Source organism: Phaenicophaeus curvirostris, chromosome 1, assembly GCF_032191515.1.
Source record: "Phaenicophaeus curvirostris isolate KB17595 chromosome 1, BPBGC_Pcur_1.0, whole genome shotgun sequence".
NCBI lineage: Eukaryota > Metazoa > Chordata > Aves > Cuculiformes > Cuculidae > Phaenicophaeus > Phaenicophaeus curvirostris.
This window is the reverse complement of record NC_091392.1, coordinates 179,942,029-179,968,483: the sequence shown is the minus strand read 5'-3', so window position 1 is coordinate 179,968,483 and position 26,455 is coordinate 179,942,029. Positions and strand designations below refer to the sequence as shown.

General features: G+C 40.8%; 1 protein-coding gene across 3 annotated transcripts; it reads left to right on the top strand.

The window, feature by feature from the left end:
* The first annotated feature begins 191 nt into the window (after nt 1–191).
* On the top strand, nt 192–23,932 carry RCBTB1 (RCC1 and BTB domain containing protein 1). Of its 3 annotated transcripts, XM_069881441.1 has the most exons (13): nt 192–272; nt 602–675; nt 5,528–5,698; nt 6,564–6,714; nt 7,194–7,360; nt 10,006–10,164; nt 11,154–11,261; nt 12,160–12,302; nt 14,285–14,475; nt 17,282–17,408; nt 17,885–18,036; nt 18,946–19,076; nt 22,780–23,932. In XM_069881441.1, the coding sequence occupies exons 3-13, from the start codon at nt 5,555–5,557 to the stop codon at nt 22,918–22,920; spliced, it is 1,614 nt and encodes a 537-aa protein (XP_069737542.1). In that variant the 5' UTR covers nt 192–272; nt 602–675; nt 5,528–5,554; the 3' UTR covers nt 22,921–23,932. The 3 variants fall into 3 exon arrangements, 2 of the variants coding, with proteins under 2 accessions (XP_069737542.1, XP_069737534.1); XM_069881433.1 differs by lacking the exon at nt 192–272 and having other exon boundaries at nt 588–675; XR_011339499.1 differs by lacking the exons at nt 192–272; nt 17,885–18,036 and having other exon boundaries at nt 588–675; nt 22,780–22,917.
* The last annotated feature ends 2,523 nt before the right edge of the window (nt 23,933–26,455 follow it).

Here is a 26,455-nt window from a genome sequence, read left to right as displayed (position 1 = left end):
CGTGACCTCGCCTGAGCGGTCAGTGGGCGGGGAAAAAGGAGGGTGTATCACGTGACCGCGCCGCAGCGGTCAATGGGCGGGGAAAAGGGTGGAGTGTCACGTGGCGGCGCGCGCGAACGGTGAGGCGGGAGGAGGGGGGCGTGTCACGTGACGGCGCCCCCCCCCACCCCCGGCAGCCGCGACCCGGGCGCGACGGCACCGGCGGCGACCCCAGCCCCGAACCCGACCCTGGCCCTGACCCTGACCCTGCCGGGGCACGTCGCCGGGGCCGGGTGAGCCGCTGTCACCACCCCCCCCAGGCTGGGCGTCCCCGGTGCGGGCTCCTTCTTTCCCTTCGGGCTGCGGGTTCCTCCCCCTCAGCCCCCTGGAGCCTCTCTTCCCTCACAGTGTGTTCTTCCAAGGGCTTTTGTGGTTTGCTGTTTCGTTTCACCCTTCCCCTCGATGCCTGCTTCCCGAGCGCTAGGCTCCAGCTTGCTGCAAAAGGGGGGCTCCCAGCAATTTTTGTTCCTCGCTGGTCTCTATACGAGTTATCAGTGTTTCTTCAGGTTTTAATGCGCTTGTTCTAAACTAAACGTTAAAGGAATTTTTTTTTTTTTTAAAGGAACTTTCAGAGTTCTGTTTTCAGCGGTTTAAGTGACCCCTTTCGGAAAGCATGTTGTCATCGACTGGTGAAAGGTAATATGAACTTTAATTGTTTAAAATGGGGGTGGGGTTATGGGGGGAAGATGCTAAGCATCATCTAGGGGAAGGGGTGTGGAGCACTAAGCTTTTTAGGAGTAAACGGTGTTTGAAAGATGAAGTAATTCCTTAGAGCCTTAAGGTGAATGCTTATCTCTATGTATATCAGACTTAAATACAGTGTTGCTTTAGAAGATGTGTTGTCCTGAGTGCTCGGCTTAAAAAGCAAAAGAAGACGTACTATGATTGGTTGGGGTTGGAACTGAATGATCTTTAAGGTCCCTTCCAACCCAGACTAGTCTATGATTGTAATTCAGGTTTTGTGATGGTGGGTGAATTACTGTCATCCAGCCGTGTTTTTTTTCCTATAGCTAAAATAGTCTTACGTTCAATAGCGTTCGCGTACGTGGTGATTTTTGCTTGCTTATATCTCTTTCAACTGGTTACTCAAAGCTAATGGGAGGTCCGATTGTCAGTTCTTAGATCAGAAGTTTTTTTCTTTCCCTGGATTGTTCATAAAAGGCATCCAAAAATAAATTGTGCAGAGGTTGGAGCACACAGATTTTCTCAGGGAAATATTGCGTTATATAAGGTCTATGGAAAGTAAGTTAAGGCACGTGATCTCGGGGAGTGCAGTGTGTTTTTGTTGGCAGGGAGAGATATGGAATAAAATCACTTGATTCATGTGTCTGATTAATGTCAATAGTATACATTGTTTCCCTGTTCTTTCGCAATACTGAAACATGTGATAAGAAAAAGAAACATAAACTGGAGACAACATGATGAGAAGTAGTGTTACATGTAGGATTTGACCCTTTCTTGGTTGAAGTGTAGTTAAAATTTAAAAAGGATCAAATGTGACAGTCATTTCTTGAATATACCAGCAGATATACCAGCTTTTGTATTCTCAATGCTGTTTATAATTCCTGTAGACAATTGGGAGAAGTGGAGGCCTGAGCCTGCAGTTTCTTTCTGTGCAGGAGTAAGTCTGTCCAGCTAGAATAAACTGCAGCATTGGAGCCTTTGGAAAGACTGAAACTAACAAACGTGGGACTGTGTTCCAATAGCCTTTACCAATAAGGGGAAAATCTTTGAGGAGTTAACTATGTTTTTTTGTTGGGATGACAATGGGTACTATTTTCCTGGTAGGATGTTGTGTTAGGCTATTGTTCTCTCCAGCATGGATTTGTTTAGCTGAACTATAAACTGTAGAACTTTTATCTGAAATCATTTCACAAAACATCTTGTAAACACTATTTTTTTTTTTTCTTTTAAGGCAGGGATTCATGTCTGCTTACACGCATCACTGAGAATCAGCCTGCATGCTTTTTCTTTAGAAAGCAAACTAGTGAGAAATTAAATGCATAGGCAGCAGTTTAGCACAGAATCTTTGAAAGGCTTATGTCTCTGAAAGCCTGTGGCTTTTTTTAATTGTGAACAGATTTAGATCCTTTTTTTTTCTCTAATGTTGGTGACTACTCAGAGTTCAATTTCTTTTTATCACAACATGTGGCCAGTTAAGTTTCCTTCTTTACAAGTCCTCCTTTCTTGCTTATTTTTAGCCTCATTGAAATTCAAACAATCATCTTTGTTTCTGTTCTCGTTTATATATAGATTTTGTTGGATAATTTCTGAAATGTCAAAGCAGTTAGAGGAGGGATTGTTGATATAAGCTCCCTCTGCTGCTTAGTTCTGCGGTAGAAATTAATCTATATAGTGTATAGTTATATATCAGTGAATCACGCAGCAGAAATTAAAAGGCAGTTAAAAGCAGTGACATACAGTATTTCTAAAAGCAACTGTCTAACGGAGCACCGAGTTTAAGCTCATGACCTTCATACTTCTAAGGTTTTTAATTGCAATTAACATAAAATCTGGATGATGATACGTGGCAGATCCTCCTTAGAACTGCTGCTGTCATGTTGCATGCAGAGTGTAAACAATGGCTTGAGAACTAATACATTGAGACAACTATTTGTGTGCAGATTAGAATAAACTTCATTACTTTGGACTCCATCTGGCACATTTGCTACCACACTGCACTTTCGGACTTTCAGTTAAGGTCAGTCATTGCACAGTATGTAATGTAGCGGGGGTCTAGGCCTCTACGTGATCATCACGAGAAGTAAACAATAACCCTAACTCTGTTATTGATGAAGGACAGGAAGGTGAGTGAAGGACGCTGTTTCTTTGTGCCACTGGCTGCAATGACAGGACTGAAGAATCCTGTATCAGCCTTTCAACATCATCTAAGGACAGTAGTTAATATTTGTAAAGGATGGGGAAAGGTGGTGTGTTTGGAGATAAACAATACATATATAAAAGGCAGGAGGTATTTTCTGTATGTTTTGGTTTGTGAGTCTTTATTTGTAGCTAAACCTGGAGGGGCTTCAGGATTTATTAGAGAAACTAAGCTACCAGTGGCAGATGACATGTTATTAAAAACCTTTTAGCGAAGACCCTCAAAATAACTCTGAAAGATTTAAGTAACAGTTGAAATTGGAAATATGCAGCTTTGTTTTAGATAAAGCAGCGTTACACGTGTGTCAAAAAAGGTAAGATTCTTCATCTGTAAATGGAGTTAATTGCTCATGCCTTCAATGTGGAAAGTCTTGTGTTCTTGAAAGCTTTTCTCCACTGATATTAGTTCCTCTGACAAGATATCCAGTTGAGCTTTGAGGTATGGGAAATGCAGTGTAACTTGCATGGATTTTATCAAAGAGGAGTGGTTAACAGCGTCATATGGTAGAGGAAAAGAAGCCAAGCAGATTAAAGACCTAGTGCAAAGATCGGAAAGGGAAAGATAAAGTATCACATTTTGAACTGGTTATCTTTACAGTAGAAAAGATTCTGAGGGTGCTGTAAAACCAGTGAATTTACTGGGACATTCTACATCAAAATAACATTTGACTTCATGTCTTAAATTGACAAGATGTGTTGAAAAGAACTTCAGTGAAGAAAATATTTTTCTTAATGCCCAGTTTGACATGTTTGTGTCTTGCCAATTGTATGTTATCCGGAACAAATGAAATAGGTAGTCAGAAGGGATAATTACTTAGCCTGCTCAAAAGAGCAGGTCATCACTGTCTCTTCCTAATTGATTGGCAGTGTCATACGTTAAAAGATTTGCTAACGGGAGGTAACAGATCGTAGCAGCTAACTAGCCTGAGTTTGTAACTGGAGTAGAAATTAAGGAGGCTTAAATGCATTCAAATCTGTTTAGCTGTGTAGAATATGCTATGGCTTGGCATCAGGTACTCTTTCAAAAGCTGGTCTATTATGAATGTGCCATCTGGAGACATGGGGGGGTTTCAAGACCTGCTTCAAATATGAAATGTAGTGAGGTCAGGCTCTTGGTGAGAGAGATGCCTGAGAGCAGAGCTGGATTTTTTGGAACAAGGTTATCAAATACGATAAGGAGACAAACCTGTGTGTTTTGTTGCGTTTTCTGTGTGCCGACTTCCCTAGTGACCTCGGAGTTTCTCAAACTTTTTTAAAAATAGTAATAAAAATAATGCCCCTCCTTCCAAAAAATGACTGCACTGAACAACCTGCAATTTAGGATTGACTGCTGGTCCTGGATACATTTCTGAAGCCATAGCTTGGTTGTCAGCACTTTTAATAACCAAGCATCAGAAGAAGAGGAAAGGATCTTCTGTGTACTCACAGTCATCCATATCTGAAACCCAGGCATTATCAAGAAACCGCATGACTTGAAAGCAGCAAAGCAAAGAATAGGAGAATGGGGTCGGACTGCAGCAAATGACAAGGAAAGAATTAAATGTTGATAAGCACGTGACTTCTGGATAGAGACTGCATTTCTTACCTGTTATGAATGATTCCTTAGCCACTTTTTTTTTTAATTTGTTTTATTGCGATTTGTATTGTGTCGCTGATGTTCTGTGGAATTCTCCACCTATTGCTTTTCAGATCTCACAAAAATTGCTGATGTCCCTGAGTATAGATCATAGATTGTCAGTGGCAGAATCCCTTCAGGCTGTGAGCATTGTCAGAATATTCATGTGCAGGACTGAAGATGTAGATAAGCTCTGTATGTTTTAGATGACTGTCAGCTTTGTTCTTGAGCTGCTGCAATTGCCCCGAGGAAACTGGGAAGAAGCAGCTTTGTGGAAGGATGGATTTTATATATCTCTGTTCATTGACGGTTGTTGTCTATACCAGTCATGTTTCAAGCTTTTAATGTGGTCTAGCTTGTTTCTAGGTAACAGATTATGACAATTTCACTTAATCACTTTTCTCTGATGTGTTTCACTGCTTAATTGTATGGACTTATGATTTTATCTCATGCTTTTGTGCTCTGACAAATAGTTTTTGGCCATAATAAGAGCTTTTGATTGTGTGAGAGATGGCAGATTTGGGTCATATGCTCAACAGCCCCAGCTTTATTTACAGGTTTCACATAAACATCAGCAGCTTTCTTGCATGGCATATACGTGTTGTAAGGCTACAAAAAACTTCACAAATGGAAATTTTATAAATGAGAATTCCCTCTGAAAATTCCCTCAGAAATCCACTCTTTGACCAGTGGATATTTGCTAGATCACAAGGTTTTAGTAAGTTTGCTTGTAAAACAATGGATGTTCAGTTGTACTGAATACAGTTTACTTAAATATTCTGTTAAGAAAAGATCTGTTCTTCCAGTGTCCTAGCAGTCACTTGCCATTTGTTCACCTTAATACATGGAAATATAATTACATATTTTATGTAGAATGGAATGTTATACTTTGAGGAAGAACACACCTTTTGTCTCATATAAAGGAAATAATCTTGCTGCCTTTTGATGAAAGTGCAAAATACACCTTTTAATAAGCTTTTGTCTTTGTTGCAGCAATGTCATCTTACTTGTAGAAACGTCATGACACACAGCAGCATCATGGTGGATGTAGGCAAGTGGCCAATATTTACCTTACTGTCACCTCAAGAAATAGCGTCTATTCGGAAAGCGTGTGTGTTTGGTACGTCAGCCAATGAAGCGATATACATAACGCACAATGATGAGGTAAGGCTGTAAATAAATGGAACATATCCTCCACATTTGTGTTCAGAGTCCACTGAAAACTTGCAAGTTAAGTTTTGTTTGTCAAAAGCGTTGTGTGAAATTTGTATATTTTGAAACATAGCAGATGTAACTTGTAATTTTTTTTTTTTTAGTCTTGTATGGAGACAATGAAGTATTTAGAAAACTTATAAGTGACAAAGGCCATGATGGATTCTATGCACTTTTGAAGGCGATTGAGAGAAGTTGAAATTAAGTGAAAGCATTCCAGATATGGAGAGATAAAACATGTTTATGGCTTGCTAAGTAACAGTTTGACAGAAATTATCTGTGGATTTTAATGATTCAGAAACTCGGTGTGAGTCAGCATAGTGTTGCTGAAAGAAACCCAGCCAGCTGTTCTGAGATGTATTAATGGGAGGGTTTCTTGTGAGGCTGGGTAGAGTAAGATTTCTTTGCCCCCACCCCCAAGTCCCTTCAAAGCTGCCTCAAAGCTCCCTGCTGTGGGAGGATGAGCCTCCCGCAGAACAGCCATGACTGGTCTTTACAAACTGCTGCTAAAAGAAGGCGGTGTCCTCCACTTCCATGGTTTAGTACTTCTCATAGCACAGTTCCTGCGAATGAGGAGACTACCTTCCAGGTAGCCTACCTTCCTGCACAGATCTGAAGAATAACACTCATCAGTTAACTTCCAAAGTGCCCGTGCTGACTCTTGAGCTCATTAACTTCCGTGAGGGAAATCTCTGGCCCTCAAGAGTCCACGGGAAAACTGTCCTGGCTGTATGAAGACCTGGATATTGCCATATCTGTGCGTACCTGAGTATAAATCACTTGAAATGAGTGAAATGAGTATTCGTCTGTTTTTCAGGTATTTGTTTTTGGACTGAATTGCAGTAATTGTTTAGGAACTGGAGATAATCAGAGCACAATAGTACCAAAGAAATTAGAAGCCTTATGTGGAAAGAAGATTTCCAGTCTCAGTTATGGAAGCGGACCCCATGTTGTACTTTGCACTGAAGGTAGAAATTTAACATTTAGTATAGAAGCATAAGTTACAGACTCTAAGGTCCGCTTACACTTAATAAGAATGGATTAAGGTGTAATTGTATTAACTTGTTAACTGGGTACTGTAAGCTGAGGGGTCCTCGGTCTTAAGTGAAGCTACATGTGTTCCTTAATAGGTAAAGTAAGTTTGTTACATTTCCATTATGTTGCAACTGCAGAATTTTACTCTATCATTTTTTACATACTTGGTCTTACCTATGCACTTCCATACGTTTCTACAGTAAACCCAGCAGTTACGCTGTGGTGTATGTATATAAAATATTGTGTAGCAAGTACATACTTTTTTAGCTAATAGATGTTTGTTTGATAGTTCCAGTATCTCTTAATGTCCTTTCACTTCCATGTTGGTGTTTTCTAATTTCTTAGAATTCTGTTGATCTTAACTTCCCTGGATTTTTCGAGGTTGTTATCACAAACCCAAATATTTTTGCAGATGGTGAAGTGTATGCTTGGGGACATAATGGTTACAGCCAGCTCGGGAATGGCACAACCAATCAGGGCATTACTCCCATTCAAGTTTGCACAAATCTGTTAATAAAGAAAGTGGTGGAAGTAGCTTGTGGCTCTCATCATTCCATGGCGCTGTCGTTTGATGGGGATGTAAGTTGAAACCTATTCAAATCTCTTAATCTTCTCTGTGAAGTGAATAGTGCAGATGACCTTGCAGTCTGAAGTTCTCTTTTTCTGCAATGTAGTTATGGCATAACCTTTTCTCCTGCTGACTCAGACTAGGTTCTCCCTTTTCTCAGGGCAGACTTGAAAACAACTCAAAAACCAGACAAAAAAAAATAAAAAAACCCACCAAGTGAACCACAAAACCAAGGGAATAAAAGGCTAGTAAGCTTGTCTTTCATTTGTTGTGTGTGTTACAGGGATGAGACCAGACAGCTGTGACACTTAGGGGTGAAAGAATGGTTTGTAAGGTGCCAAAAGTCACTTTATTCGCTTACAATTCTGATATTTAAGGGGTGTATTTAGTCTGTTTCTTGTAGTCTTAATGATTTCTGCACTGGCATTGTGAAAGAATGTTACTCTGCACACCTCTGAACACCTTTGTGTGTAGCGAATGAAAGAACACTTGATTTATGTGCCAAGTCTCTTTTATCCTGTTTGTTTATGTTGCTTAAGGCTATGTGTCATGGGAAACATACAGTTAGTTTCCAGTTAGTCAGATCAGACCAGGGTGTGTGTGTATCATTTGAGTTGCACATTATTGCATGGAGGGAAGTCTGATTTCAGCTCTGCTTTAACAAAAGACAAGTTATAATTTTAAAACCTTCCTAGCAATGAAAATGGAAATTACAATGTTTTCCATCCTGGTAATCTGATCATGTCTGTGTTATGGTTCACTGTGGAGTCGTAGTGCAACTGTAATAGAGTAAGAAATTGGTATTGAGGGTAGGAAAAAGGCACTGCGGTAATTGAAATTGTCGATGTTGTGTCTCTGAAAGGAGAACCTATGCTTAGGGAAGATCTTTGTGTTGTCATGTTTGACTTGGTTAAACTATAAAATTTGGTGTGCATGCAGGGGGGAGGAGGCGTCCATGTTTAAACTGGTGGTGCCAGCTACCTGCAGTGGCCGTGCTGTCTCTTGTAATAAATGTAATGCGCTTGAAATCTCAATGGAAGTGGGGAAAGTTCTTTGTATTTACCATGGAGCTGATATTTCCAGCTCACTCGCCCTTGTGGCTAGTTAATATATCCCTGGTGTGACTGGGCTATAAATCCACCCCTAGTGTGGCTTGCAGTAGCTTAGTCTGTTTGTGCTGTGAGGTTTTATCTCTACCAGAACTGATTCTGTGAAAGCAGTGAAAATATGTTGAGTGGAGTTTTGTTTACAGAAAGATTTGGCTGCAAAAACCCTTATGACTTGATACCTGGAATTTCAGAGAGGCATTGTGGAAGTATTTCTGGAAATACTTGGCATAATTGATTTGCAAAGTTGGTCCAGTGCAATTTTAATGCAGTGCAAATGAGAAAAAAATAAGAAAGTATCTTGATAGACTTACAGGACTGTAAATATTTGTGCCTCTGAGAGAGGAAGATGATTAGCTCCTTGGCATTTTGAGCTGCCTTCTGAGTTTTTCTACCTCAGTTTTTTCCCTGTAACTGAAATTAAGGTATTTTTTGAAGATGCTCTATAATATTCAGTAGAATCAAAGATCCAGCAAATACAAGTAACAAAAAGCAAAGGAGTAATGCTTTCTTTTGTTCCTATTAGACATGGTAAATGAGTTGTGTGGGTGGGAGGTTTTTTGGTTTTGTCTTTGGGGGTGCTTTTGGCTGGTCTGTTTTTTTGGGGGCTTGGTTTGTTATTTTTCGTGGGGGAGGTGTTTGTTTCTAACGACTGTTGATTTGGTGTCACAGTAAATAGGCAGTTTTTGACACCAAAGCATGTGCAGACTTCACATTAGGGTATCTGTCGCTGTACTTTCACCGTCTTGCGTGTCTGGGTGCTAGTGACTGGGCCTTTCCCAGAGAACAAGCTTTTTAACTGGTTGATGCACCACAGACTGAATCATCAGAAGCAGTTTTATGCAAAGCATCATGTGCATATTTATGCACACAGTAACAATTGAAGGAACTGAAAATACGAAACTATTTATTTTTATATAGCAAGCTACTTCCCTGTCTTGTTGACTCCTAGATGAAAGGAACCTGTATTTTTATTAGTAGTAGTTTGCTACTGGTGGAACTGTCAGAGATGGTGCTTTTTGTTAATGGTATTGTGTAAGAGTGTTGTTACTATGAAACATGAGCTGACAAAAGCATCTCCTTTCACCTCTCTTGAAAGATACAGAAGAGTTATGAGGAAGGTCCGGTTATAACCTGGTTTAGAGTTCTACGAAGAAGCCTAAATAGAGCAGTTCAGCTTGTTTGGGAAACAGATGACATCCTGGCTTGCATTCCTTTTTTCCAACACCTTGAAAGTATAAAGGCACTCCGTTTGCTACGCTGTTTGTCTTGCAGTCTGACTTAGGTTTAATATGGAAATATATTCCTTTTATAGTCAGTCTGCTTCTGTAGCAAGAAGCTGAAAAAAGTGGTATGTTCATATTTGCCAGGTCAGCTAGTCATACTACTGCTCATAACCTTCAGCTGTTGGAAACAACTTTTAAGCATTTTAGCTTTTTAAATAGTATAGTTTACCCAATATGAAGCTGACTACAGTAGGATTATAATTTATTACTCTAATTGCCATTATAAAGATTTAAACCGCAGTTTCTGTTTGTTCGTATGGACAGCTGTACGCTTGGGGCTATAATAACTGTGGTCAAGTTGGATCTGGATCTACAGCAAACCAGCCAACTCCTCGTCGCGTTTCGAACTGTTTACAGGGTAAAATGGTTGTTGGCATTGCTTGTGGTCAGACCTCCTCCATGGCCGTCATAAACAACGGTGAGGTAAGCACTGCCACATTCTCATATTCCTTCTTTGTTACCCAAACTAACAAGGTTAACCTCTGAACATGGAGAAGTGCTGACATGGAGTGCTCAGGTTAGAGAGTTGTATTGATGAAGTTTTGTAGAGTAATATTGATAACTTTGGTGAGACCAGTTTAAGGAAAACTGAAATTAACTGGAGATGCTGTCTTTAAACATTTCTTCTTACGGTAAAGACTGCATTACTGAGTCTGCAATTGCAAGAATTAGGCATGCTTAATGTAACTGTTCAGCCTTCCTTATTTCAGTAGATTGTTTAACATGTGTCTCGTCTTTTAGCAACAATACACTGACTGATCCTGTTTCTTAAACACATTGCTTAATTGCCAGCAGCAAAACCAAACCAAGCTTTTGAAGGTTGCCCTAGTATTGTGCAACTGTTTCATTCCACATAAGCTTATGGTGCTCTCTTGCTTCTAGGTATGAACTGTAGCTGCAGTTTCACTACATTTCGCCAAACTATGTTTCTTTGTGTCCCTGAGGTTGATGAGCTTTCATTGTACATACTCGTCTTGATGTCTCCACCATAAAAAAAAAAACAAATGAAAAATTAGAGCTAAACTTGGAACTGCAGTTTAATCCAATAGCTAACTGGCTGATCAGAAAAACTAATTTCTTGTTTTCTTTTAAAAATGAAAAAGGAAGAAGGGAGGTGCAAGAGTCAACTCAAATGTTGATGATCTGGGAGAGATTTTGGCGTATTGCAAACTTATTGCAAAATTTCTAGTACTTCAAAGGCAAATCTATATTAGAAAGCGTCTTGGAAAGGTGAATGCAGGATTGAAAAGCTGAATACAGTCAGTCATTGCAGTACATTTAACATCTCCCAGCCTTCACTGCATTGCTCTTGACATACTGTATAGTTTTTTATTAAGTGCTTGATACCGAATCTTAAATGTTCTGTACTTCTGCAGTGGAGTGGCTTAATTTTGTTTTCCTTTTGCAACCAGGTTTATGGCTGGGGTTACAATGGTAACGGTCAGCTTGGTCTTGGAAACAACGGCAATCAGCTAACGCCCTGCAGAGTGGCAGCGTTACATGGTGTGTGTATACTCCAGGTATGTCTAATGTGGAAAGGGAAATGCTTTCATTTCTAGCATCTGCTAAAACCGTATCTTTGGAACCTTTTACCTGCTTCTAGATTTCACAGTTCAAATACTCATTTATTTTTTTTATCTCCTTTATATTATATTGGACTTAGAAAAACTGCAAGTGAACTGTAGAATACTTGCTTCTGTAAGTGTTCTGAAGGACCTAAGGTTAGATAGTGTTACTGTAAGTAAATTATGCAATGGATACAAACTGTATCTTTGTATCAAAGCTGAATAAATGAAATGCACCAGGCAAAGACAAGAAGTTAAGGGGAACAAGATGTTAAAATTAGATCCTGCATTAATATTCTAATTAGCCCTTCAGAAGCGAGGGGAGAAGAGATAACAAGTCATGGGTGTGGTTGTTTGATGGTTGGGTTTTGTTTGGGTTATTTTCCAGCTGAAGAATAAAACTAAAAGTTGGGATTTCTTGGGTTTTCAGTAAGATTCTGTGGAGTTTCATGTGATAACTTGTGTTGAACAGTTGTTGACCGTTGAACTGCAGCTCTCATAGTTTGTATAGTGTTCAGAGTATTTCAGAATTGCACAGGGCAGTGAGGTTTGCTGTTCCTCACATGAAGAGATTGAAACTGAAAGCGAGTAAAGGCTGGGGAAACTTTGCAGGGGTGCAGTAAATTATTTAAGAGTAATCAATGAGCACTAGATGAATGGAATTGAGGCTTTTTCAGTACCTGAAGTTTTATGTATTTTATGTTAGATTTAAGTACTGAGAAATACCACATTGTAGCGCTACCTGAAGAATGCCAGAGATATTTAACATCAGCTAGACTAAGGTAATGAGTGTGATAATTGTGTTTTTCTTCTCTGTTTTGTTTAGTAGTAATGCTTATACGTTTACTTACAGATTGCCTGTGGCTATGCGCACACACTAGCACTAACAGATGAGGGTTTGCTCTATGCCTGGGGAGCTAACACTTATGGGCAGCTGGGAACTGGCAATAAAAGTAATCAGCTAAGCCCCGTGCAGATCATGATGGAAAAAGAAAGGTAATCTTGCTGAAGCTGTTTGTGAACTGATAAGTTGGAGCATGTGTTTACGAAATCTCTAGCACTGGAAGCATGCACATGCAGGGCTTGGTGGATTGGTTTTTTATTGCTAATGTTAAAAGCATAGGAAAGGATGATAACGTACTGTTTAGTACAGACAGAATGCTTTTTGGTATCTGTGATAATTATTGAAAGTAAACATATTTTGTATTTACCCAATACTGAAAGAAAACAACTGTTATGCTATTTTGAATGTGGTTCTTTTTATTTAAAAGTTTCCTGCTATGAAACTGATAAGGCAAGCTTTTAAGCTGTATTGTGGCCTGCATTTTAAAAAGAAAAAGTGGCACCACCTTTGTATGAAGTGACGTGTGAGGAGAAGACAATTTTATGAAAGGCTGAAAACAGCCAACCACAAAACCAGAACTCTGTTTGCAAGGTAGTCACTAGAGCTAAGGGCAGATAACACTTGTATCTGTTGTATGAGTTAGTAGTTTGAAGTTTTTTAGTTTCGTAAGCTCATAAAAGAATAGCCCTAACTCTTGTCCACTTTCTTTCAGCACCTTTGTCATCCTCATTTTTGGGATGGCTCTTCTGCTGTTTGCCTACAAACTTGGACCTCAGTCCCATTTCCTGGGCCCATACCTATATTTTAATTTACCTCAGTTTGGGAAGCTCTTAGTCTACAAGTCACTTAACCTGTAAAGGTCTTGATTCCTTTAGGAATAAGTATAAGCCATGACCTTTCTGCATCCCAGTCCTCTGTGTTATTCATGCAGTTAACCATCTGCAAATAAAGTTACTTAGATGAGACGTGGCTGAAAACTTAGAAAACTGATTCTACTCTAGGTCAAAGAGGAATTTTGCCTGAAAAGCTAACTCTTTATTGATACTGTTCTGTAAAGGAACAAACATTTTCATATGTGTATTCTTAGACTGCTTTGAAAGACATTTATTTGTTCCAGTTGATCTGTTTCTGGCACAAAACCGTGAAATCCTCTAAGGCATTTTTAGCACAGAAAAAACCCAGGGAAGTGTAGCTTTTATTTTGAACTAATGCTGGAACTTCCTTTGATTTTTATTTTTTTTAATTATAATGAACAGAGACGCTGGAAATATCCTTGTGGCCCTTTTAACGGGAGTATGATTCTTCTCTGTTCTTATAATGTTTCAGATACCAAGATAGGGATTGCATGAGCAGGCAGAATGAGTAAGTGTGCTTCAGCAGCTCTAGTATAAGGAAGTATGTGAGGTGGGTGAGGTGGGTGAATATACTATAGAGACTCTAGTTAAGAAAACAACTGTAGCTCTTCAACAGTGTGGAGTTAAGTACATGTATTCACCTGTCCTCAAATGAGGTGCTGTCCATGTTCCATGCTGCATCCCACTGCTGAGGAAAGGAAACTAACAGCAAAATAAGAAGTCAGAAATTCAGACATTAGGTTAGATCTGTTGTGCATACAAAAAACATGTTAAAGGCAGAGAAGAAGGGTTTCTTAATAAAGAATTTATTGAAAAATGCATGGGATCTAAATTGCAAAATGAGAGAATTTTGACTGCATCACTTTGAAAGAAGTTCTGCAAAATGCTGTGCAAAATTCTCAGTAGTATAAATTTCCTGCCTGTTCCTAACTGCAAATTTCACAAGCTCCATGGCCATTTCTTCTTAAGAGTAAGTGTCGATATGTATTGATTTTAAAGGGGAAAACCAAAACTTTGTTTTGCTTCATCCTTTCCCCATGTTCATGGAAACAGAGGAGGAATGTCAGCTGCTGAGAATGACACAATTAAAGCAATATCCGATTACGATAATAATGATTTAAATATTGATCCATTCAAACAGTATCACATTCACGCAGGACAAAGAAAGAAGCACAAGAGTGTAGATGCATAGTTTGGTTGGCTGTTGTTTTGATGAGGCATTTGGAATGTCACTTGATTCTGTGCTTGTAAGTATCTTACAAAGTTTCTTCTCCTTGCAGGGTTGTGGAGATTGCGGCCTGCCACTCTGCCCACACGTCAGCTGCCAAGACCCAGAGTGGCCAGGTGTACATGTGGGGCCAATGCCGTGGGCAGTCCGTGATCTTTCCCCACCTCACTCACTTTGCCTGCACTGATGATGTGTTCGCTTGCTTTGCTACCCCTGCTGTTATGTGGCGTCTTCTGTCAGTAGGTGAGAACGAGCTCCTATGTGGTTGTCAGTGCTATAAACTCTGTGTACATTTGTAGTAATTATTACAGGATACGTCCTCCATGGCAGGACAGTTCCTGCTTTAAGGAGAGGCAGCGATTCAAACTAGCTCCTCTAGCTAGGTTTTCTTTCTTCTGAAGAAAACAGTCTTCAGCAGCTAAGGTTAACAAGATTGATTGTTTGCCAGTACACATCTGAAGAGAACTGTGTTTTACCGTTGCACTGTGAATATTGTATATTTCCTACATCTGTGGTGTTTGAGCTCCAGCTCAGGACTGGGAAGGACTCCTGAATCATTAAACATAACTTTTTTCTATTAAAGCTGTTCTTACTCAGAAAACTGTTTGTGATGCTTGATACTCTGGTATTTAACAACTTCCCCTCCTTAGTATGTATCCTTCCAACATGAATTTGAAGGAGCAAATCTCTCTGCTATATTTTGTGTTAGTGAAGTAAAGTAATAGAATTCCAAGTTTTCATTTTGTGAGATGATTTCTCTTGACTTGATTTAGTTTGACTTGTAAATAATCCCTGTATAACAAGACCCTGACGTGATTGTTTTCTCTGTTGGAACTCTCTTCTTGTACTGCCTTGGATTACTTGTACTGCTCTGGGATGCAATCTCTGGGACCAACAAATACGCGCAAGACTTTCTTCTTGATTATCTTTGATTCACGTGCTGCTAATTCTTACTTGACCCCAAATATGCTATAAAGTGCTTAGCTTGAACTTCCTTTAAAACATGAAGGTGTTTTCGTGTTCAAAACAAGGTGATGTGTTTATCCGTTCTCAACATCATTTAGGAGACCTGATCTGTTTTCATATTGACAACAGATCCTGATTTTTTTTTTTGTCCCTAAGCAACCTTTCTCCAGGCTCAGACATTGTGTTTGCATGTGGCTTGTCCTGACCTAGCTTCTCCACCTTAACTTTTCATTCAGCATGTTATCCCATTTATAGAGGTTCAGATAACAGCGTCTTATCTGTAGAGGAAAACTGGATAGTTTTACTAAGGAGAGAGAAGATTATCTTGGAGTGATCTGCTTCAGGGTAAATCCAAATCTCGTTTTATCCCACTTCTCACTTTCTCCATTCTCTAATCCTCTGTGATATGTTAGCCCTGCCCTCTATAGAGTTTTGATGGTTGTCCAGGTCTGTTGCCTCTCGCTAATGTTGAAGGGTGTTTGAATGACATCTCCTCAGTTTCAGAACCTTTCAAGTTCCTGATTTTTGTCAAGTATCCCAGACTGATTACAAAAATGCATTTGAAGTTTGTTCCTATATTTTAATTCCTCTTAGCCTTTGGAGTTTCTTCCCCTCTTATTCTGATAATCCTGCTTACTGAATGTTTAAATCAAATGCATTCATTCTCGGGGCATTTTCAATCTCCATTTTCCATATACATCTTTTCCTTCCCCCGGCTTTTTTATCCATATAGGTTTACACTCATCCCTCTTTTTATGTTTTTTGGGGTTTTTTTTCCTCAGTGAGAGCTAACTCTGCGTAAAGGTTTTTATTCTGCTTCCAGTTAAGATGGCTCTGCAAAAAAAAAAAAAAATCAGTCACTCAGGATTGGCTGTGGTGAAGTACAAATCTGCAGCCATTTTTGAGGAATGAACTTAAGGTATTTGGAGTGAAAGCTGATCTACTGCATAGCTTAAGCTAAGCTGATGACCTAGAAAAAAATTACATGAGCAGAAGGAGGGGGATTGGAGCATGGTTTAGTTAACGCCGGTGAGATGCAGGTTCTGTGGGTGATATATGTGAATTGGAGGAGTGTATGGTCCTTGGTTGTACCAAGAACACAGTATCTACTATCTGTCTTCAACAGGACTACTTTTGAATTTTGTGTTGTCATAAGGGCTGGAGCACCTCTTCTATGAAGAGACAGTTGGGGTGATTGAGCATGGAGGAGGCCCTGAGGAGACAGTTGCCTTCCAGTACCTAAATAGGGTTTACAAGAAAGCTGGAGAGGGACTTTTCACAAGGGCATGTAGTGATAGGACAAGGGGGAATGGTTTTAAATTGAAAGAGGGTAGATTGAGATTAGATACAACAAAGAAATTCTCCACTGTGAGGGTGGTGAGGCACTGGGACGGGTTTCACAGAGAAGCTGTGCGTGTCCTGTCCCTGGAGGTGTTCAAGGCCAAGTTGGATGAGGCTTTTACAACCTGGTCTAGAAGATGGTGTTCCTGCCCATGTCAGGGGAGGGTGGAACTAGATGATATTTAAAGGTCTCTTCCAGGCCAAATCATTCTATGATTCTCTGATGACTAACTAGTAAATGGAGTATAATGTCACAGATAGTTGTTGTCAGTGAGCCCAGGCAAAGGCCTCAACAGACATCCTGCAGGCTATATCCAGTCTGCCAGCACAAAAAAAAAGTAGTCAAATGGTGACATGATTTCTTGCTGTTTAGGCGTAGAGCACACTGTGTCGGTGCAGCTGAAGTACTTAGGCTGTGTCCGAAGTGAGTTGCAGCTGTGCTGTAGACTCCCATTACCAGCAGTTTGCAGGCTGTAGAGTTGAGCTGACCTGACACTAGTACTGGGCTGCCAGGAGGCTGCTACTGCCTGCAGCTGTTGCAGAATAGTCCTTGCTAGCAATAAATGATATTGGATTCATTCTTTCTTCCCATTCCACCCCTTAAGCCAATGGAACCCTGATGCCGACCCATTTTCCTTGATGTGCTCTTAGTTTTATTGCTACCTTTAGTCAGTGATGTCTGTATTGCATTTAAGATGCTTGACGTGGAGTTTTTTTGTTTGTTTTAAAATTGTTTCTGTAGAGCATGAAGACTTTTTAACAGTAGCAGAATCCCTGAAGAAAGAGTTTGACAGCCCGGAAACCTCAGACCTGAAGTTCCGTGTGGATGGAAAATATATCCATGTCCACAAAGCTGTTCTGAAAATCAGGTAGTGGTCACGTTTCACAGCTGCTGTTTGTACAGACTCAGGAGGGTGGGTGGGAAGTAAGGGGTAGGGAGGGACCTCTAAACCTGTACTATATAGCATCTATGTGTCTGTAATCACTTCCAATGAAGCAATTGTAAGAAGAGTTGAATAAAAACTCTGTCTTAAAATGGTCCAGGTTAAATTTTCACTAAGCCTGTTTGTTGTTTCCAGGGTAATAAATGCAGTCAGACCAACTGAACGGAAATGTATACGCAGACTTTTCTGTAGCGTTGATCAAATAAGTGTTTTATCTTGATGCACAAGTGTAGCAATATCTGCGGTATTAGGAACCGGGATGTGGACTGCTAGCTGCTTCGGGGTATGGTAAAATATTTGTGAACATTGCAGAATGCACCAAATATTTATTCCAGGGGGACTGTAATGTAATGTCCATGTGTTCCTATGATAGTGTTGCAGATAATATCTTTGTTTCTTAGGTGCGAACACTTCAGAACCATGTTCCAGTCATACTGGAATGAGGATATGAAGGAAGTAATCGAAATAGACCAATTTTCTTACCCTGTGTATCGTGCCTTTCTTGAGTACTTGTATACAGACAGTGTTGACCTTCCGCCTGAAGATGCAATAGGTATTGCTTATGGTCCAATTACGTTAGAAAGGAGCATCCAGAAAAACTGAGACAGGGGAAGCAGAATAAAAGTGTTAGTACAGGCTTCTAGTTTAGCCTATAATGCGTTTTAATGTTGATTAATTAAGCTGTCTTTAGTACTGTCGTAGCAAACACTACAGCAGAAGTGGTGCATATTTAGAAATAAACTATGAGTAGTTGTCTCAATGTTGGGAGATAAACTGGTTTTCTAGGTTAAAATACTTGCATATTTTACTAAATGGAGTCCATAATTGCTTAGAATCATAGAATCACCAGGTTGGAAAAGACCCATCGGATCATCAAGTCCAACCGTTCCTATCAAATACTAAACTATGCCCCTTAAACACCTCCAGGGAAGGTGACTCAACCACCTCCCTGGGCAGCCTGTTCCAGTGCCCAATGACCATTTCCATGAAAAATTTTTGCTAATGTTCAGCCTGAACCTCCCCTGCTGGAGTTTGAGGCCATTCCCTCTCATCCTGTCCCCTGTTTAGGATAATATGGAAGAAACTCAGTAGATATAATGGGGGAAACCTGGACAGCAGAGCAAAGAGCAAGCTGTAATTCAAACACAGATTTTTATAGTGGTAGCTTTTTGCTCATTTTGTAGTGCCTGTTCTGTGACAGTTCCACTCTCAAGCAGTGGAACAGCTTTGGTATTTACAGAGATTAACAGGATCATGGCTTAAGGTAATAAAAGGCCTTTTTTCCTTTATTATGCTAAATTACATTTTTCTGAATAGTGACCTACTTGTAAAAATCATGTTATAGACATACAGAACGTTGCATGCAGAACAGGGATGGAACTTGTACCCCAGGAGCATAAACTGATCAAAGAGCAGATGGAGGTCATTACAACTGACTAATACGATGGTATTTTAATTGCAGGACTTCTGGATTTGGCTACTTCATACTGTGAAAATAGACTGAAAAAACTGTGTCAACACATTATCAAGAGAGGGATTACTGTGGAAAATGCATTTTCATTGCTCTCTGCTGCTGTCAGATATGATGCAGAGGTAAACTTCTAAATTTCAATCTCTAAAGGTGGCTGCTTTCTGACTTAAACTGTGGAGAAAAGCAGCCAGTTATATATTCATGTAAACTCTCCCTTACTGTCAGATAATACTGTTTGCTATTTTCAGAGTTTGAGAGAACTGGACTTAGAAAACCTATATTTCCCATAAGATGAGTTGTTTTTTTTTTTTCTATAAGCCAGTACTGGGAAGGTAGTCTAGTACAGAGAGATTCAAAGATTACTTAAATCCAGGGCTGAGACTCAGAGTGTATCTGTAAATGCTTGCATTGCTCAGTTTCATGGTAAAAGGTTATGATGCTGTGCCAGTTACTATTTCTGTAGTGAAAAAAAAGAACAACAAACCTGTAAGAAAAAATTTTCCATGGATGAAAACACTAACTCTGAAACAAGGGAAGGGTTTAAATACAAAGCAAGAACCCATAACATTCTGAAAAGCACTATTTTAAGCCTCAAGTTGCTTATTTTGTAAGATTGTGGGTTGTGTGTGATATCGTGTGGTGGTAGGTTTGGAGGGACTGAGTACATTGGGTGGGTTTTTTTGGTTGGCAGGGTGTTTTTTGGTGGCTACTTTTTGAGTTTGTTTAGCTACAGTCAAATACACTTTCAGTCTTCACATTATGCTAACAAAATGACAGAATAAGGACTGCATTATGGGCCTAATAATACATTTTGAGAATAGAGAAACAGTGTGTGAAAAGGGAGGAAGACTAGTGATACTTCTCTACTGCATAATGTCTGATTTCACTACTAGGTCACTAACGTGCTGCTTTGAACTAATGAGGAACTATCCCTGGGCTTGTGTTGTGGTTTAATCCCAGCTGGCAACTAAGCACCACACAGCTGCTCACCCATTGCCCCTCCAGTGGGATGAGGGGGTAGAATTGAAATGGTGAAAGTGAGAAAGCTTGTGGATTGAGATAAAGACAGTTTAATATGTCAAGCAAAAGCCACACAAGCAAGCAAACAAAGAATTCATTCACTGCTTCCCATCAGCAGGCAGGTGTTCAGCCATCTCCAGGAAAGCAGAGCTTCGTCACACGTAGTGGTTACTTGAGAAGACAAACACCATCACTCTGAATACCCACCCCGACCTTTGTCCTTCTTCCCACAGCTTTATGTGCTGAGCATGATTTTGTAGGGTTTGGAATATCCCTTTGGTCAGTTGGGGTCAGCTGTCCCAGCTGTGTCCCCTGCCAGCTTGTTGTGCAACCCCAGCCTCCGCACTGGTGGGGCATGTGAGAAGCTTAAAAGGCCTTGACTGTGTGTAAACACTGCTCAGCAGTAAGAAAAACATCCCTGAACTATCAACACTGTTTTCAGCACAAAACCTAAACCTAGCCCCATCCTAGCTACTATGCAGAAAATTAACTCTACCCCAGCCAGAAAGAGCGCAGCTTGCTTTGGCTGTTTGTGTTCAGCGTAGTGTCTGTGCGTCGTGTTTGTAACTTTAGGGTTAGTTAGTTTTTAACTTGCTGCTTAAGCCTATAGAGCACTTTTGGTACTCGGTAAATCAACTCATTGCTTTTTCTTGTACTTAATATCCAGCAGTTGGCGTGTGGATGTCCTAACTTATTTCAGAGCCTTGTAGCGTGTTGCTTGTTTGAGCTGTCTTACCTGAAGGGCTGGGCTGGTTTGGTTTCTGCACTATGGTTTTAGCTTTACCGTGAATAATAATTTATTTGGTGGGAGTTCATGGAAAATAGATAGACTTTCATATTTTAGCCTTAATTTTTTTTGCAGGATGGGTCTTCAGTATGTGATTGATTCTGCTTGTAAAGAGTACTATGCCTTTGCTTTACCTCACTAACTAAATAAAGCTAGAACTCTAATCTTGAGTGCTACATCAAGGAGAGAATGGGTGATATAGCAGGGTTGAAATTCAGTAAAAAGTGATTTTCACATGCAGTAATGCTAGGTGGGGGCTTGCTTGGGTGATGTAGTTCATTCGAGGGACTGTGCATCTGGAGGACAGCAGCTAAAAGAAGCTGCTTCACTAATTTAAAACGCCACCGTGACAAGAAACTCTCCTGTCCTTTCTTTCTTTTCGCGATTGACTGAATTGAAGTGGCTTGAATTAGATCAGGCCTGACTTTTTATTGTAGCTTTTAAAATAATCATTGGATGTACCTTGTGCCTTTATTCACTTAAGACTATTTTAAGTACAGTTTGCTGGGAGTGCATCCATCTGCAAATGAAATCCAGCCTTTCTTTATACAGAACTTTCCAAAGTTACCAATATTACAGTATATTTCTTGTATGCTTCTGTTGCATTTACTTGGAATACGATTTTTTTTTTTTAATAAAGCAGTGCAAACTATTGTTATGTGTATGATGTAGTTTTGTTTAAAATGCTAGTTCATTCTGTTACTTAAAACAAGAAAACCCTCAGTGTTCAGTTCTAATAAGCTTGTCTTTTTTTGTTGCACAGATGCCACACAAGTCAAGACCTGCAGCTTCAGAATCCCTGGTTTTAGGCCAGGATGGTTTTTTTATATCTATTGTTGTGTCAAGAACTCTCCCTGGCACACAGTTGCCTTAGTTTTCAGTATTGACCTTAAGTGAAAACATGAATATTAATCAGTCTTTCATACCTCATGTGGCTTAAAGAGCTTTGCAAATGTTGTGCCTTACTGCAGCGCCCAGTCTGCTGAGCAGCTGAGGAAGGCTGTGTTCTCACAAATGAAGCACTAGTTCTACAAACTTATAAAGAAATAAAGAACAAGGTGGGGAGCTGCTGTTTTGTGAGATCTGCAGCATCTTCCTTGGAGCAGCTGAGATCTGCAGCCCTCACAAAGAGTAGATTTCCTCCTCAAAAGATGAATTGGAAATAAATAACCTGAGTGGGAAGCATTCTGTGGTCAACATTATATTGACAATTCTCTCTTGTTTCTTTTAGAGATCCTTTCTCTCTGACATCATGCGGGTGCAATGATGGTTGTCTTTGAGGCTTTTCTAACCCTTAAATGGAAGGTGCTTCCAAGTAGACTCAAATATCCCAAGCAAGAATTGCTATGCCGTGTTGTGCCACAGTACTTGTTTTGAATCGTTTTTGGGACATCTGTGAAACGCTTTGCAACAACACGAGTCTGTTCCTAAAGCACAGAAAGGCCTTTGGCCTAAACTGTGTTTTAGAGCTCTCCAGTCAGCGTACGCTTGCGTTGAGCTTAGAGACATGCGACTTCAAGGCTTGAGTTAAGCCCTTAGCTAAGCAGGAAGTCAAACAACCTTACGTATAGGTTTGTGTTTGCATATCGAGCAAAAGAGCTGAGTTTTCTTAATCCACAGGCTTGTTTGTGCCATTATCCCAAGATCTCCTGTCTGTATTGGGGTTTAATAACTGTCGGTGCATGCAAATTAAACACTTCAAGTGGGAAAGCTTTTGAAATAGATATTACTCAGAACGGCTGACTTTTGTGACTGTAGCTGTGTAGTGAGAACCAAATTCTAGTTACTTTTCCCCACATAACCACAATATATGGGTAGAATTACTGTTCTCTGCTGCATTTCCATAGTGACTGTGTGGGGAAAAACATTGAGAGCCACTGGGTTAACCCGTTTGTCTAATTCTCTGCAAAAATAAAGCATATACAGGCACTTGTGCCTCAATGCAATTTTCTGTGATGGAAGCAAAACCAATAAGATTTTCTCTTCTCTTCTCTTTTTTTGTTTTTTTTTCTGTTTAGGACTTAGAAGAATTCTGCTTTAAGTTTTGTGTCAATCACTTGACAGAAGTGACACAAACTACAGCATTTTGGCAAATGGATGGTCCCCTGCTAAAGGAATTCATTGCTAAAGCCAGTAAATGTGGAGCCTTCAAGAACTGAAATGAGGCTGTAAGTTCCGGGTGTTCGCAGGGGTTTTTGCAGTTACAACAGGACGTCGTAACCCTATGGGTAAAATCAAGTGTTACCGGGTCTCTTGTATCAGAAGATGAGAAAGGCCACAGTGAAAACTGTGCTCAAGAGTGAACTGTTGTGAGAATCTCAGGCAAGATACTCACTTGCATTTAGCAAACCTGGATGGTGGGACCAGCTCCAGGTTTCAGACAGAGAGAGGAAACGCTGCAGCACGCAGAGGGTACCAGCTGGTGTTATGGACTTTTTAGCCTAGGAGATCCCAGTTCTAACATCACTTGTTAATATTTTCAATGTACTTCTTGGGGTTGGACAGCCGTCTGACCTGAGCCACTGAATTAATTCTTGCTTAAATCGTTAACTCCCTGGAGTTATGGAGAAGCAAATGGCATGGATATCTCTTACTGCATTTGCATGATTGTGAATGAATTTGCCGTTTGCGGTGTGTAATTAACCAAGTGTATCGTCCTGGTTTTGGCTGGGATAGAGTTAATTTTCTTCCCAGTAGCTGCTGCATTTTATTTAGTGTCAGAATGTTTATAACATTGTTTTAGTTGTTACCAGGTAATGATTATGCTTGGCTGTGTTAGAATTAATTTTCTTTCCAGCAGCTGCTGGTTTTTAGATTTTGTATGTGAAGAATGTTGAAAAACACACTCATTTTTGGGTTTTTAGCTGTCGCGAAGAAATCAAGCACTCCTTTCAATTTCCCAGGTTTTGCAAGTGTCCAGGTGCAGAGCCAGGACAGCTGATCCAAACCAGCTGTAATGTTGTGCTCAGTATAGAAATGGGAATGTGGCCAGGGGTAGCAACCCAGGTTCTGCACTCAGTGTTCCGCTCGCTGCTGTCACTGCGCTCGCTGGAATCGCTGCTTGGAACAGGCTAATCATCGGGTGATGAGCCGTTGTTTTAATATTCTTTTATATATGTATAATTATCATGATTCTTCTTTATTGTTCTATTAAAACCATCTTCATCTCAACCCCCAAGTTTTCCTTTTCTTTTCCAATTCTCCCCATCCAGCCTGGGGACAAGGGGTGAGAGAGCAGCTGCGTGCTGTGTGGCTGCAGCTGAGGGAGGGCTAAACTAACTGGAATTAAATCTATATTCGGGGTATACCTTAAAATAAGTTGTACTTTGTACTTTGTGTAATCAATTCAAGCAATATTTATAATAGTTAATGGAAAAATAATCCCTCTCCTGTCACTTGAGATTAAATTGGTTCTGTTGTAGGAGAAGAGACGCTCTTGTGGAAGCATGTGGGGGTCACATTTAACTGTTGTATAAATTTAAACTACATGGAATAAAATGTTCTGTTTTGTACCTGTTCACTAGTGACCTTCACTAGTGACCTTATCACTGTCTCGAGGTGCCTGAGAGGAGGTTGTGGAGAGGTGGGTGTTGGTCTCTTTGCCTGCATGAGAGGAGAAGAGGGGGTGGCCTCAAGGTGCACCAGGGGAGCCTGAGATCCGACATTAGGAAAAACTCCTTCTCCAGAAGGGTCATCGGGCACTGGCACAGGCTGCCCAGGGAGGTGGTGGAGTCACCATCCCTGAGGGTATTTAAAAGATGGGTAGATGATGTGCTTAGAGATGTGATTTAGTGGTGGTTAGGTGTGGTTGGACTTGATAATCTCGGGGGTCTTTTCCAACCTGGGGATTCTGATTCATGGTTCCAATATACTCTGGACTTTGCCCTCGTTTCAGTTGGTAGAGTTAATTTTCTTCATAGAAGGTGTGTAGTGCTGTGTTTTGGATTTAGGATGAGAGTTATGTCAGTAACACTGATCTTGTAGGTGCTGCTGAGCAGTGCTCACCCCAAGTTAAGGGGTTTCTAGCTTCTGACTCGAGGCTGTATCCCCTCCCAGCTGACCACAGGCGTGTTCTGTACCACATGAAGTCATTTTAACAATAAAACAGGGGGGAGTTGGCTGGGTGGCAGCAGCTGCTGCTCAGGAACTGGATGGGCACTGGTCAGCAAGTGGTGAGCAATTGCCTGGTGCATTGCTGGGTTTGGATGTTCTATTATTATTATTTTCGCTCAGTTTTCTGCTCTATTAAACTGTCTTTATCTCAACCTGTGAGTTTTACCTTTTCTCTGAGTCTCTTCCCCCACCCCAGTGGGTGGACAGGTGGCTGTGAGCAAGCGCCTGGTGGCGTTTGGCTGCCTGATGTGTCAAACCACACCAGGCTTGGAGGAACATTGCAAACATTCAGCGTATAATTTGCTTAATTTAAAATACCACTCTCCCCACGCCAAACCCCACTGACCACCTGAATTGTACCAATTTCCCTATGCTTGACAAATCCCCCCAGTCTCTCTGTCTGAAAACAGCTGATTTATTTGTAGGCACTAATTTAGATCTCAGTGATTATAATCAGGATCTGATAATTTTTGTTATTAAGCCTCCATGCGACTGTAGTCTTAGAGGTGTATACGGGGCCTCGCACCTCCTTGCGTGTGCTTTTAAGATATTACAGGGTAGAGTGGAAAACTGGGAACTTCAGCTTTGAAGTTCAGGTGAACTACAGGTCTGATTTTGTGGTTATGACTCAAGATTTTGCACTGGGAGAGAGGCCGGGGAGGGGGAATTCAGGTTAAGGTGGTCTTGACAAAATGCTTCCAACTGTGTCCTAGGTGTTTATTAGAAACAACGTGTTTTGGATTGCAGGCTCTAGACTAAAGGTCCAGCGTGGTGGGGTGTAGAGCAGAAGAGCACAGACTTCTCACCTAAGGTCATCAGTAATTCAGGTTGCTGCTCGAGGGGAAAAAGAGCACAAGGATTTATGTTGTTCCTGGGACAGTGGGTTTGCATCTTTGTTCCCTAGTAACAGATAAGTCCATGCTCCACATCTAATATAGTTCTGTTTTAGGTGGGAGTTTTCCAGGCAGAATTACTGTGAGTGGAGCTTGAGCCCTTGGCTCAGGCAGTAAACGGTTTGTGGTTCCCGTCCTGGGCTTTCTGCAGGCCTGAATCTATAAGCAAGTGATAGGATGAGGGGCAATGGGTATAAACTGGAGAGGGACAGATTTAGACTAGATATAAGGAGGAACTTCTTCACAATGAGATTGGTGAAGCGCTGGCACAGGTTGCCCAGGGAAGTTGTGGCTGCCCCATCCCTGGAGGTGTTCAAGGCCAGGTTGGATGGGGCTGGTACTAAGTGATCTTTAAGGTCCCTTCCAACCCCCAACTATTCTAGGATTCAGAGTGAAAATACTCATGTTTCAGTCTATCAGGCACAGCCAGTGGTTCTACTCAGGGAGCTGAGGCTTGGGAAGCTGTTAGTCTGTGCTTCCCGATTCCCACCTTCACATGGAACAAGCTCCACTTGCACATTCTTACCAGTCCCAGAGAGCTCAGGATGTACTGCAGCCCCTGGGCCAGCTGGTGGTGGACGTGATCAGAGGGACCCTGGATCCCGCAGCTCCAGCTCTGGAGTAAAACGGTGGTGCGGCCACCTCCCAGCCCCTCGGGGGGCTGGTGAGCACAACTAAATCCACAGCC